Genomic DNA, 14,518 nt, shown 5'->3' on the forward strand with positions numbered 1-14,518 from the left:
GATTCAGTGTTGGGTTTTTTTTTTTATAAACATGAGACTCAAACACTTCAGTCTCAACAACAGGGTTGTGAAACTCCAACAAGTTCAGGAGCCAGATGTCATATATTAACCTGTAATTTTCACTTTTTTGATGCAAATGCAAAATGTCTGCATTCTGGAAAAGTGCACATTTGTATTAGTGTAAAATGGGCAGGTATAAAAAGTTCAGAATTATCGTGAAATTAAGGTATTAATGACTTGTTGAAAACTATAAAAACATGTAAAAAAGTTGTTTAGGTTTATTTTATTTAACCACTTATTAAAATGACTGAAGTGGGCAGAGCAGCATGTCTGACATGCTGGAAAAGTCTGTAAAGAATAAGAAAAGCACATTTCAAAAGGCTTTAAATTGTACTGATATGTGTATGTGTTTGTCCATCTATAAAAAAATAAAATGACAATAACTTTGACGAGGACACAAAAGGAACTTCATATTGATATTGACCCATCAAACACTGTTTTCACAAAACCAGCACAACTTCACAAAAAAAAAAGAAAAAATGCAATTTACACACCATGCTATTTTTCATGATGCCTCCAAGTGAAACGTTTTTTTGTTGTTGCTGTAACTGAAAATGCAATTTCATTTGCATTTTGACCCTCCCAAAGAGGTGAAAATATCTGAAAAAGCTGGTTGCAGCGTTTGTTGGCACACAACTGAGTTGTGCATACCTCATGGAATGACTCTCTTCTCAGCAACACCTCTTGATCATCAGAGTGCATTACTCTTATTGAAAATCCATCCGTCTGTTCTATCCATAAAGCTTTGATATCGTTTTATACTATTCAGGGTTGCGGGATGCTGGAGCATTATTGAAAATCCGGAGGTGTTATCTCCTTTGTCTTCTTTTGAATATCCTGTAGATTGTATTGGACAATCTGAGCTGGTTTGATTCCAGAAACTTTGACAGCTCTGCTTTTGAGAAATACAGTCTATGACTAACAACTTTTAACATATCGGGGGAAACCCCCTCTTTGTGTGATATGGCTGTTTGTTTGTTTTTTTTAACACTTCTATCTTGGTGAATAATAAACTCTAAATTTCAAATCACCTATTTTTCTCCCTACTAAGTGGATATAATTTATTTTTTACAATTGAGACAACTATGTTGACGTTTCGAGAACACGATGAGCTATTTATAGTAAAGTGGCAACCTTTCATTGCATATTCATGTAATTTCTCCTCTCTGACCCCTGGGCCATATATAAACTGATTTATTGGGTGGCTTTTTTTCCCCATGTTGGTCTCTTTTACTCTATCTTTGCATTAGGTTTGATAAACTTTTATTAGTCCCACAAGTAAGAAGTTGCAGTGCCTATGTGTTTTTTTCTTTATTTATTTGATGCTTTTGTAAGTTTTATTTTATAACAGAAACTTTGGGAAATATCTTCAAGTAGTTGGAGCAGAAAAGAAGAGAGCTATAAACATTTTCTTTTCTATGTGCAACTCCCGAATGAAACTAAAAGAAAAAAACTCAGAGAAATACGATTGTGCCTTTGTCCTCCTCGTACTGTAAATAGTCAGTTCATGGGTTGGTTACTGAAGTCAAACTGCCACAGGCCAGCAGTTAATTGGCAGCTGCGTGTGGTGACTTGTACCCTCTTCTTGTAATGTCATTGCACAGCTACTGTTCCTAAATGGTGCCTCGTCCCCCGAGTGTGGCTCTGCGGTGTGTTGATGGATGACTGAACTTGTCTGCTCTTGTCTCTCAGTCTGAGGGGAGCAGAACACACCTGAACCCGCGGGACACAGAGGGACGCCGGCTGGGGAACAAGGCCCGACTGCACGCGAATAGCCTTTGTAATAACATCACATTGTATCACGAACTGAAAAGAATATGGCAATTTAAATGAGATATTTAAAGGGGGGGTTTCTTACATAGCTTGTATCAAGTAACAAGATTTCATTTGGGAGTATTCTATACGGATGGCTGTGTTCTCAGAATGTCAAGCAATGTGTTACTTCCACAAAGGCTCACATTAGAGGTCAGATCTCAGTTTATATGACAGGGAGACACTTTAATTTGTCCAAATGGGTTAAATTTCAGGGCAATTTGCCATCCTGCTTTACTTCACTTAAGGGCAATACTAGTGAGAATTAAATAACGCACTCACATGCATTAGGGCAGCAGTGAGTCACTATTCCCCAGCTGTTACTTGATACGAAGTACTTCATCGCTTTTTAAATTCTCTCTTCTCGCTTGAACTGGAATGCGCCAAACGTAATCGTGACTCTGTCCACCATCCTGTGGTAGAAGGTGGTAATACAAGTGCAAAAAAAGTCTGTTGTGAGCTGGTTTGCTGAGAAACGAGTTTCTTACCTTCAGATTAATATTTTTTCATTCACTAAAAACATATTTTTCTAAGCCCAAACTTAGGAAAAGGCACTGAACACCAGAGAGTTCACAATAGAAGTGAGAAGTTTCAACATTGAGATCTTTATTAAAGCTCAGTTTTCCATTGTACAAATGTCAAGAGTTGAAACTGCATGCAGTGGCTTGGTTTGAGGCACATTACTAAGGAGAATGAGCGTTGTTGACCAAAATGATTTGACAGAAAGAAAATAATCCGACAAAAAAAATTGCATAACTTAATCTTATCGATAGTTCAAATAAATCCAACCCAAAAAGAAAAGTCAATTAGTAGCCGTTTTCTATGGAGATTGAAGGGAGCACAAAACAGCCGTGTATAAAAGGCAGAACAGAGGGAGAAACACTACGAGCTGTTAAGACGAGTTGAAAACCTTTTCAGTTAGCTTTAGGAGTATGTTGCCACTACTGGTTAGGGATACAACAAAGGGAATAAGAGGCACACTCAAAAAAAAAAAAAAGAATTATGGATGCATGAGAACCACCACATCCGAGTGAAATGACTAACAGGGTGGGACAAACTTTCTTCTTCTTCTTCTTCTTCTTTTTTTTAACTCAGTTAAACCCGAGCACTGTATTCACTGAGTTCTAAACGTGATGTGCTGAGGGGTTTCTGACCGAACAGAACCGAAACAAACGACGCAGATATGCCTTCATAAGACAAAAGTGATGCCGGAGATGACGGTACGCTTAACTTGACCTTTGACACTACAAACTGACACATTTGGGAGGGTGACGCTTCCACTGGATGTAGGATTCATGATGACAAAGCACTGAGGCTTCAACAGTGGAACAAAAAAAAAAAAAAAAGTGCAAAAATGTGCCCTTGTGCGCACACACACAAAAAATGTAAAGAGCAGCCAAATAATGAGGTGACAATAGCAATTGAAACGTGGTTATAAACTCTTACTGTACTTATAATTTTGTTATTACTCCTCCTACCGTGTTATTCTTAATAAAAAGCATACATATTGCAGCATGAGGAGAAACAGTGTTATGTTCTCCTTTCTGGAAACGTCAGAGTCCAGGTCAGATCACACCACCCACCCACCCAAAACAAAAAGAAACAAACAAAACAGGCACATACAAAGTTACCCATCATATTGGCCTCCTCCGCAGCTGCACACAAGTCGTTACACTGAAGTAATCCGTGACTGCGGTCTGTGACTCAACCAGTCACCCGCCCGTTACAACAGATGCAGCCGAGGAAGACCGTCATGACATTATTCTACTTTTGGCAAAACGGAAAGCTTAAAAAGTGTTGATTGGTCACATGGGCCATCGGTCTGGACGACCTTCGTCATAGCACAGCATACAGGCAGAAGTGAAAATGAAAGAGAGGATAGTCTTAGGCTGAGAACATTCTGACCTACAACAGTGGAACAAAAACATCTGACAAAAAGAACTTAAGATATCCAAACCTCTCTTTCCTGCTTTTGTTTCTTTTCATGACACAACTGTTTGCTTGTTTTAATTTATTTTTTATTTTTATTTTCAACTTGTCCTATAATGCATCCTGAGGCACAACATCAAGTCCACTGACTGAACTTTCACAGCTTCTCGCCGCTTCTTCAGTAGCTGACCTCACCATAAGAAGTGGCAATTCGACTTTTCAACGTAGCGAGGAAATACATTGTTGTACATGAATCAAAAACGACAATATAATATCAATACCCAACATTAATAGCTCCCTACCGCCAAACATATTAAGACCAGGGAAGAGTGGGTGGGGAGAGCAGAGCAGTGGCGCCTTTGCGTGTGCGCTCGTCACAGTACGGTCTGCCATCCATGGGAATGTTGACGAGAGGAGGGGGAGGGGTGGGTACGGGACAAGGGAGGGAGGGACAGAGGAAGAGAGGCGTTTATCGGCCCCCTCTGATATCAGTTGAGAGTGTTTGTGCATCGTGTGCGAGTATGTGTGTATGTGTGAGTGTGTGTGTGTGTGTGTGTGTGTGTCTTGTATGGGCCATGAAGGAGTCATGGTGTGTTTTACTCCCACTCTGTGGTGCCGGGTGGTTTGGAGGTCAGATCATACATGACCCTGGAGATGCCGGGGATTTTCTTGATCTCATTCACCATCTTCAGCACCACCTGACAACACAAGCAGCAAGACAGGAATTCAAAAACACTGAGCTTCAGAGAAAGAGTGATTTTTTATTATTATTTCGAGTTCACCTCTTATGATAATCTGTTTTTCTGCTCCATAAAGGTGCATCTCTAAAGGTTATAAGTCACCTTTCCAATAATTCAGTTCCAAATGTGAAACACCCATGGAGTTTAGAGTTATTTACACATAAGCAAAAAAGTGTCCTTTATAATTTTAGCTCATAAAGACTTTGCTCAGGGACACAGCGCTGACCTTCCAGTCACTATTTCGCATATTGCTGGCTGCAGGTTTCTCTGCGACTGTCAACTATGTCACTGTGACACTGCAATTTCACTTTGTGGGACTAATAAAAGGTTTTTATCTTATCAGCCTCCAGGCCACCACAGTGCTCCATTAATCCACATAGATTAACATTTTTAAAATGCTTGAAACACTATTTCATGTTGAGAGTGTCGAAATTAATGGTGAAACAATTCGCTTCTCAATAAGTCAGTCAGTAAGTAAAACGTAATTAATTTTAGACACATCTGTAAGTTAGGCTAGAAGGTTCAGACCAGATTTGACGGAGATGTAACATACAGCTTTTCTTTTAATATTTGGTTCACTGTACTCAATACAGCAAGACCAGGAAAGTCATGGAGGTTAAATTACAACCACTTGATGTCAGCAAAATGAAACTTTTCTTTGTTTTTCTAAACTATTAAAGTGACACTAATCCACTGAAAACATCCTTGGGTAGATAATCTGCAATCCCTAAACTTGTGCGTGTCAAAAGAAAATCTCACAAGTTCCAGGGAAACACTACGGCCGAGATGAGAGGATGAATCGGGCTTTACCTCCTCGGGGATATGATTGCCCGGCATGGCGGGGATGCCTGTCATGAAGTCGCTGGTGATAAATGTTCGGACAACCACAGAGCGCCGGCAGGACGGCTGCTTCTGCAGCGGGTCACGGTCAAAGTGCAGGGGGGTGAGGATGACCGGCATCTGGCTGATCTTACCGGAATAGCCTGAAGAGAGAAGAACAACGGGCTGGTTCAACAATATGCCTGAATGATAAAATGCCTTTCCACAGCGTGGAGATAAAAAAACAATTATGATTCACTCTTTAGGGGTAAAAGAGTTCCTGGAACTACCACACATCATTAGAGGCACAACAACCAAGAGATACATTGCTAAATAAATCCTCAGATGTCTTTAATTTACCTTATATATTCGTTTAACAAATCCTCACTTACTGCACGCTAAACAACACACACACACACACACACACACACACATACTTACCAGACTCTCTAAGAATAGAGTGAGCTACAAAGTCAGCCTGTCTGAGCGTGCTCAGAACGCCTGTGGTCAGGAAAGTTGGGGTAATGTCTGTCGGCGGCTCCTTCACGTGGGATCCAAACACGTACACAACTCTGGCGGGGAAAATAAGGAGAAGCATTAAGAAGGAGTTGTTCAGGCGATTTCTGCTCGGAGAGGACAGATGAGGAGGGAGCCTGCACAGAAAGATTCATGCGTTACCTGTTGATGCTATGGCACATGCGAGGGATGAGACGGGCCAGAAACATGAGCGATTCCCAGTGTGGAGATTCTTTACTTGTGACGCCGCACACGTAGCTGTAGGACCGGCAGTCACCCTGAGGCACAAAGTCATAGTTTGGGGACTGAATGTACGCAGAGATACAAAAGGAAAAAGACAAGATCCAACAACTGGCAAGAGTGCAATCGCCATGGTTTTTATGTCAAATAAACAGTGAATTTTACAACATTAACATAAAATCTGTCTATTTTTAGCACGGAAAAAAAGCTGCCTGTTTGTCTGTGGTCTCCAGCCAACCCACGACTTGAGGTTTCAGGCACATTTTAACTGACTGGTTTTAAACAGGAAGTAGTCAGACACACCTTCACAAAGACACACACAGTCAAGAGGCCGACTGCAGAGCTTGGCTACAGGAAAGACCCGTGACCGTTCGTTTCTCTGAGTAACACTGGAGACCAGTTTTAACTATATGCAGTGATATATATATATATATATATACACATATATATTTTAAACCATCGCTAGAGACCACACCCTGCCTCGGATTCAGAGAGGAAAATCTGAAAGTGACAATTTGAGAAGCCTTGTGTGGGAGCACTTTGTGGCTGACAACTAAATTATAGTTCTAACACAACACGAGCCAAACAGCTGGTGACACATGTTGTGTCACTGCCTCCGAGGAGACTTCAGTGCTCCACAGCCGAGATGCTCTCACAAAACAGAAATACGAGAAATAGATGAACCCCTCAAACTTTATAGAAGAAAGTATGCTCTATATTTAAAATATTCCAAAAATCTGTTTGTTCACCTCAACAGATTCAGTTGAACATGCATTGATTTTTTATTGATTTGTGTACACAAACCAAAACAAACGAAAACCCAGAGTGGTTCTGATTTCTTCTGTTGAGCTGTTCAATCGGGGGTCTTACCTGGACGCCGACAGTTTTAATGGGCAGCAGGAAGGCATTGAGTGAATGAAGGCTGGTGATCTGCATGAGCTTCTCCTCCTCCTCATCTGATATGCACGACTTGACTCTCTGCAGCAAGGCATGGGGCTGGAGAACAGAGGAACAGAGGAGGCTTGTGAATGGGAAGTCGATGCAACGCCACTAATTGATCATATTAAGAGCGCTTTGTCCTCAAATTAATTCCCACAAACAAATCAAAAAGCACCTTATTAATGACCAGCTTTGTCATAAATCCACACAAAAAAACACAAATCCATCCTCTTTATGCAGCTGTTCTGCAAAGCCTGCTTTGTGAATTCTGTGGAGAATATTTTAAACATCACATTGTGATGATGTGAAGAAGCAAAGTGGAAAAACCACAAACGGAATGTAAGAAAATACTCAAACACTTAAATGTCTTCACTAATTTGTGTATTGAGACCAAGCAATCAGCAGAGGCTGTACATGAATACTATCATGACCAAAGCAGATAGAATAAAAATTCACTAAATGTCTTCTTATTGAATGTGACAGAATTTACATTATATTGCTTCTTTTGGGATTCTCCATTGCTTGATGTTGTGATTTTCATTGTGATTTCACTACAGAGAATAGAATTTAGGATTGATACACAAATTCAACAGCTTAATGCACAGTTTCTGTGATGGAACCGACATCAGTGCACCTTCAAATTACTTTACGCTTCAAGTTAAAGGCTCAACGTGTCAAATTACATTCACAAAACTCAAAATACATAAACGCACAGTACCGTTAATGATCATTGTGTAAATGTTCAGTGTTTATAGTAATGTTTGATTACAATTTGTTGTCAAAATAAGCACAGTTCAGTTTGAATCTATTGTTATATAAATTGGGTGTGTCTACGAGTACATATGTCGAGTGGACATCCAGACATTGCACAAAGAAGTTGAGAAGTATCAAATACATTTGCTTGTTGTCACCATTACCACCGAGCACAAGGGAAAACCAAAAACAGATGTCAGGTATCAAACATTTATGTTTTTCGACGCATTTGGAAATAACTGACCTTTTTGACACTTGCAGAAAAGTCTGTAACAATTTTGAGGATGTTGTTAGTTTCAGCAAAGTCCTTACAGATGTAAGGTTCCTCTGCACAGATCACTCTGATGGACAGCCCGGGACCTACGGAAAACACAGAATGTTAGGAAGCCGTGTGATTGAAGGACACCGAGCTCAGGGATGAAACGAGACAGGCGAGAAGAGATGAGGAGCCAGCGTCGTGAGTCGACGGCGTCACATTTGCGCCCAGAGACGTGTTCACATCCGTGCGTGTTCCGTGTACTTACCGGGGAAAGGATGTCGAGAGACAATGTCCTCTGGCAGGCCCAGCTCCCTCCCCAGCGCTCTGACCTCATCTTTATGGAAATCCTTCAGCGGTTCGATTACTTTTCCCTACAGGATTACAAAGCAGTGGAATCAGCACTGTAACAGTGAAGAGTGGGGGAGTGTGAGACATGCTTAGGTGCTGCATTGCTTTGCAGATATAGCAAAGCACTGAGGGGGTGGGGGTAGGTGGGGGGGGGGACACTTAATTTATCAGCACAAACACAGCTAATGAAATGAAACACTGTCTGAGATACTGCATTGATGCAGGGGTCAAATGGAAGACGTCAATTTGAAGACATAAACATACAGACAGAATAATGTGGACAGCAATTACCTCGACGCCAAAGGAAGTTCAATTATCAACCATTTGCAAAATTCAAAACTCTGCAGCTCATTTATATTTGCAAAATGCATCAGAAACACTGTCGGCGCGCTTTACCTCGTCTCTGAGTTTGCGAATGAGCTCAGTGTCGTTGTGGTGTGTTTTGATGACCTCTGCTTTGCCGCTGGCAAGATGAGAGGCGCTCTCGATGAGATCAGGCCGCAAAGTACCCTGAGCCAGGAAAACCTCCTCTGGCTTCAGATTCATCTCTCCAATCACTTCATTTGCCACCTGTGAAGCAACAATAAGTCGGATGCAATTAAAATTCGACTGGCTAATGACAAGAATCCTGTGTGTTAAAATGCTAGTAAGATTAAGTAAGAATGACACAACACACAATACAGTGCCTCGGGTGCGAAGAATCCTTTAAACCTGATACTCACTTTGACAAATGTGTCTCCAATAATTTTCCGCTTCTCCTCTGGGTTGGTAGTCATATTCAGGGTCTTGCTAATGCGTTTCCGTGGCGTTCTGTCCTCCTCGGAGATGGGAAGGGTTGTTGTCCCATTATAGAAGGTGTGTGCTGCATTTACCACTGGAAGATGCAGATTCAGAACAAAGAAAAGTTATAGCAGCAGGTCTCAACACATTTACTGCGACAATTTGTCGCTTGGCTTCGGAAACGTCAACTGCACTTTGAAATATAATATGACAGGTGTTTAGATACATTTATCACTGCGAGGAACAAGACCACCAGGACTCACCTTTGAGTTTGATGCCCAGCTTCGTGAGAGCCTCCTCCACACTCTGACTCTCTCTCTTCCTCATGAAGCCGTTGTCGATGTGAACTGCTATCACCTGATCCTGGTTCAGTGCTTTGTTGAGGAGAGCTGTGCACACTGTGGAATCCACACCACCGCTCAGCAGCACCTGAGGATAGCGCCACAACCACCATGTTCAGAGGCAAAGAGGAAAATCCATGTGTCTGCACATCAAATTAAGTTGAATAATTTCTACTTATTTCATCTTCTCAAATGTTTTTTTTTTGTTTGTTTTTTAAGTGCTGCACAACACCAGAATTAAATTTCTTGGCAGACACAACAGTGAGTTTCAGAAAGAGTAAATTGTGTGCTTTGCGAACGTTTTCTACACTGGCTTATCTCCGTCACGCTCCCATGAGATGAGGCCCAGTTTGAATTCGCTCAGGGAGTCGACTACCTCTTTTCAGATGGAGCACGATTTAATTTCAGAGTTTAATTGGTTCTACTCAACTACCCCCCCCCCCCCCCCATTGTTACCGTCACCACACTTCACACCAGGCATGGAAGCTTTAGCCTTTTAGTCAAATGATCTCCCAAAGTAATTTCAAACATGATATTTTCTATTTTCTTTAAGTCATTGCCCTTCCCCGGAAAATGGTTTGGATGAGAACACACATCCACAAAGCTTTACAGCAGTTTTCACTCACCAACACTTTCGATTTGTCGACTTTCTCTTTGATCTCTGTGATGCAGTCCTGTTGGCGGTTCTGCACGCTGAAGTTATTTGTGCATCCTGCGATCTCAAACAGGAAGTTGCGCAGCATCTCCATGCCTCGCTCCGTCAGGTCGACCTCGGGGTGAAACTGTGTCCCGTACAGCTTCTTCTGTTCGTTAGCGATCCCTGAACAGGAACGCGCAGTCTGTTTTACCCTCTTGACAACGTCTTAACTGACAAGTCATGCATCTATAGAGGGAAGCTTTCTGATACTAAATAAAATAATAATAATGAAATGTATAATGGCAGCATTCAACCAGCTCACCAGCGATGATGTTCCCTGATTGGGCCACCACTTTAAAGCCATCTGCCACTTTATCCACACTGTCCCCATGGGTAAGCAGGACCAGTTCCTCCTTCTGAAGGCCTCTGATAAGACAAACAGAGGAGTCAGGTACAGATATGTGGTGCTCAAGATAGTTTTATATTCACAGAAGCTGTTTTCCGTTCAAAGCAGACTTTGATCAAAAAAAATTTAAATAAACACAACTCTTCATTTGTGGCTGGAGAGCAGTACTTTCGTAAAAAGAAAACCAGAAACATGCGAGTACTGGAATGCTCCTACAGTTTATCAGGTAAATACTCGACAGGGACGAACCAGCCCTGTCGCCTTCTACACATCAGCCCTCACTGGCCAAGGACAAAGCGCTGTAGGAGTCTCAGGCACAAGTCATTCGCCGAAGGGAATTTTTCGAGTTTGACAGCAGCACAATGACGCAGGCCATCTGCCAGAAAATTCATAGCTGCTGGATTTCCTGCTGGATTTACATCAACAAAATAGGTGCTGCCTGACCAGCGTTTAAGGCGTCAAATGTGACTCAAATAATTCGCCTAAAAAGACATAATATATGTGTTCACTCATAAAACTTTGGCTCTCAGTGGAAAGTATAGAGATAATTGTAACTACTGACACTCAAATGTGTTTAAAAAACAGCTATCAACATATCAAATCTGATTTGTCAGATGACAACTGCGCAACATTCACATCGGGTCACAAAATATTTTAAGATTTATCCTTGAAAACATGGCAAGTCAAAAATAATGAGACTGAAACGAGGTCCCCCAGTGTTTCGCTGAGTCGATTCAGTACCTGATCCAACTTTGAGGGCTGGTACGTCATCAAAACACTTTGCAAACATCTACAGTTCAAATTATAAGAACACCAGGAGGGGTAATGACGACAAATTGCTCAATTAACTGTTGTTCATTTCTAGAGTGATAAAGCTCCAGTGCGCACAATCGGTCTCATCTCTATCACTCTTGCAAAGCGTGTCAATACCCAAGGCCTGGAGATTAAAAACTAGTTCAACTACAGTACATAACACATGCAAACATGCATATAAAACAACACAAAGGACTTTGTGATGTCCGCAGGTGGAGTTGCAGATACCTGAAGAGAGAACAAGTGTTGTCCAGTCCAATACTGAAAACTCCATCCTCCCTCACACTCTTTTTGTGCACTGTGCCTCCAAAGACTTTATTCATCATCTGTAAACACACAAACGCAGCACAGTTATTATTTGTACACAGGGCTCATTACAGCGATATTAAGGTGCAGTTACATCTGTCTGCAGTTGATAGAAACGTGCTTCAGAGGATGTTGGAAACTGGCAAGGAAACCTGAGTGAATTTGACTCTCATCTTCTTTGCTGGTGTCAAAGTGCCCTTGAATAAGGTTGTCAAGTCCCAGCTGACATAACAGAGCTGAACAGCAGCTTGGAGTAATAGTAATGTGTTACTGCGACCGTCAAATGCAAATGCCTCTTTGAACAAAAGCTTTTCAAGGCTCTCCAATGTCCAAGTCCAGAAATCTCTCCAATAGTTTTCTTTTTAACTATGAACAGAAACAGAAGATTTGTTTTGACAAACATTGGCTATAAATATGAGCAGATACCTGCATGCCATAGCAAATCCCAAGCACAGGCTTTCCTATGGTGAATATGGCCGGGTCAAACCAGGGGGCATCTTCTGCATACACGGAGGCCGGACCTCCTGAAATAATGATTGCCCTGAGAAGTAAAAGAGAAGGAAAATGATCAAGTTAAACTGAATTGTAGAGCACTTGCATCAGTTTAATACTGGCAGAATGTCGGATGACATGTATAAAAACATGTTGGTAGGAATAAAACAACACATATCATTGTGTGTGTAGTCCATTCTCACCTGTAGCCCTGTTCTCGGATAGCAAAGGCTGGGGTCTCCAGCGGGAGGATCTCTGAGCGTACACACAGCTCCCGCACTCGTCTGTCAATCACCTTCCCGTACTGGGCCCCTGCGTCCAGGATGGCCACTGCCCCCTCACATGACCCATTCTGCTCTGCGCTGTTGATCTCCAGCTGTGGACCAACATTCATACGATCATCTCATGTGACTGCTTGCGTTTTCACAACATATTCATCGTACTATTCCAGGTGTCGAGAGGTCTTTGGTGGTTTTAGCGAGAGGAGACATAAGGTAATGATTTTGTTGTAGACCTCACTTTGTCCCACTTCTGATCCTCCCATGGAAAATTCAACTCAATAAGCCCAAACATAATTATGAACATGTGAGCAGTGAACACAGACAGCAAGCCAATCTTGTGAAACGTGGTGGAGCCAATAACTCATCAGTAAAATCACATGAAACCCACAAGTTACCACCGGTTATTAGCATTGTTAAGTGTAACGCTCTACAAAGAAGTGGGCAGAGTAAAACTTATCTGCTTGCATTAGTGGCAGAGTAACCTTGAATAGAAATGTAGAGATATGTTCTCAATGGAGAGAAGGCTCTCAAAACCAACCTCTCAATTAAATGTTTCATAGTACCACAACCATGTGGCCAAGGCTGACTTAAGTGATTTATATAAATATCTGACAGAGAACTTTTTTGTTTTTAATTTTATGCACCACTTCCCCCATAAATGTTATAATGAGGTCAATACATTTGTATTGCAGCATAGTTTGATCTGAAAATGTGTGTATATATATATATACACACATTTAAGAAAAAGTAATTGAGTGACACAGTGCTCAATGTGCATCAAGCAACAATTGCTTGCATGACAAGCAAAAGATGGTAGAAATAATTATTCTACTGTGGTTTGTTGTAGCATTACTCTGAATTCATTTTAGACAAAATTATGGTAAACAGCTCTCACTGCGTAGCGAGTTGGATTATCAACACCAAATCAGATGTGGCAGCTGCATTTACCACATTCTGAAAGTGGATAAACAAGGGCGGAAAGAAGAGAAACATGACACCACGTGGTTGGCGATAACACTTCCGAAAACTGGTGTCATTACGCGTGCCTCCAGCTCCGATCTCCCTGTACTCCGGTTCAAACAAAACAAAACAAAAAACCTGACAGCACCGTGAGCTTTTAACAGTACGAGCGGGGTTTGGGACACGGAACACTCCGTTCAGAGCGAACTTTACCACATCAGCTGACAAGACGTGAGCGCGGCGGCTCGTCACACCGGTCACCTCGAGTTGGGGCTCGCTGGCTCGGTGACGACGTTAGCAAACTGTCAGTAAGGACGCTGTGTTAGCTCAAAATACGTGACAACAGCGCTGGGAAACACCTCAGCCTGCCACAATCACCGAACACACAGCAGTTCTCTTGGCGCATGTCCGTATTTCCGTGCTACTATTACACATTCTGTCAGTCCGGCTAACGTAAGCTAACACGCTTAGCTCCGGCGCGAGCTCGGAATAAACAGTGGGTAGCGGCGTTAGCATGTTAGCATGGAGCTAGTTTAGCGGAGGTATGCTAAAACCCACGCGGTGGCGAGAGCCCGGGGATCCGGGGGAGGAGATCCTCCAGAAGAGAGGGGGGGGAGACAAATCACCGGGAGAAATAGAGGAAATGTATCAAACACAACTGATATATGACGTCCGGCTGGCCAGCGGCTGAGAGCAACATGTTAATGTAACACTGCAACAGGCAACACGCAGCAGTGGACTGAGCGGTGCTGGGTCCACATCGCTACACGCTCTCCAACTTTCAACCCCGGAGGTGCACACATAGGCCGGAATCAACCGGGGGGTGGGGGGGTGTGGGGGGTGGGGACTGCATTGCCACCCGGGGTCCTAACACCGAGTCACCGTGTGGAGAGCGGGCTATGGGGCCGCGGGTCCTCCCCGCTGCACTGACCTTGCTGTCTCCGTTGCACAGAGCCATGGAGGACCGCCGTGTAGTGGAATGAGCTGCTCTCCCCTTTGCCGCGGCGTCCCAGCTCTCTCTCTCTCTCTCTCTCTCTCTCTCTCTCTCTTCTCTCTCCCCTCTCTCACACACACACACACACACATA

At 42.6% G+C, this 14,518-nt stretch overlaps 1 protein-coding gene across 1 annotated transcript; it reads right to left on the reverse strand.

Annotated features, from left to right (window-relative positions):
• Positions 1-2,464: 2,464 nt before the first annotated feature.
• On the reverse strand, positions 2,465-14,518 carry gmps (guanine monophosphate synthase). The gene is made up of 16 exons (XM_080514883.1): positions 14,363-14,518; positions 12,394-12,566; positions 12,125-12,239; positions 11,621-11,718; positions 10,496-10,599; positions 10,163-10,356; positions 9,459-9,624; positions 9,138-9,289; positions 8,812-8,985; positions 8,333-8,438; positions 8,053-8,168; positions 6,987-7,112; positions 6,039-6,154; positions 5,802-5,932; positions 5,352-5,524; positions 2,465-4,499 (listed from the first exon to the last, which is right to left on the reverse strand). Exons 1-16 carry the CDS (start codon positions 14,387-14,389, stop codon positions 4,398-4,400), a joined length of 2,073 nt encoding a protein of 690 aa, XP_080371009.1. The 5' UTR covers positions 14,390-14,518; the 3' UTR covers positions 2,465-4,397.

The sequence above is a fragment of the Blennius ocellaris genome (genome assembly GCF_963422515.1).
Source record: "Blennius ocellaris genome assembly, chromosome: 2".
NCBI lineage: Eukaryota > Metazoa > Chordata > Actinopteri > Blenniiformes > Blenniidae > Blennius > Blennius ocellaris.

Coding starts and splice junctions, on each gene's coding strand:
- gmps (XM_080514883.1), bottom strand. CDS start 14,389: ATGGCTCTGTGCAACGGAGACAGCAAG. Junction 9,625..10,162: donor TCGACAAATCGAAAGTGTTG/GTGAGTGAAAAC, acceptor CGCTATCCTCAG/GTGCTGCTGAGCGGTGGTGT. Junction 7,113..8,052: donor TTTCTGCAAGTGTCAAAAAG/GTCAGTTATTTC, acceptor TCTGTTCTCCAG/CCCCATGCCTTGCTGCAGAG.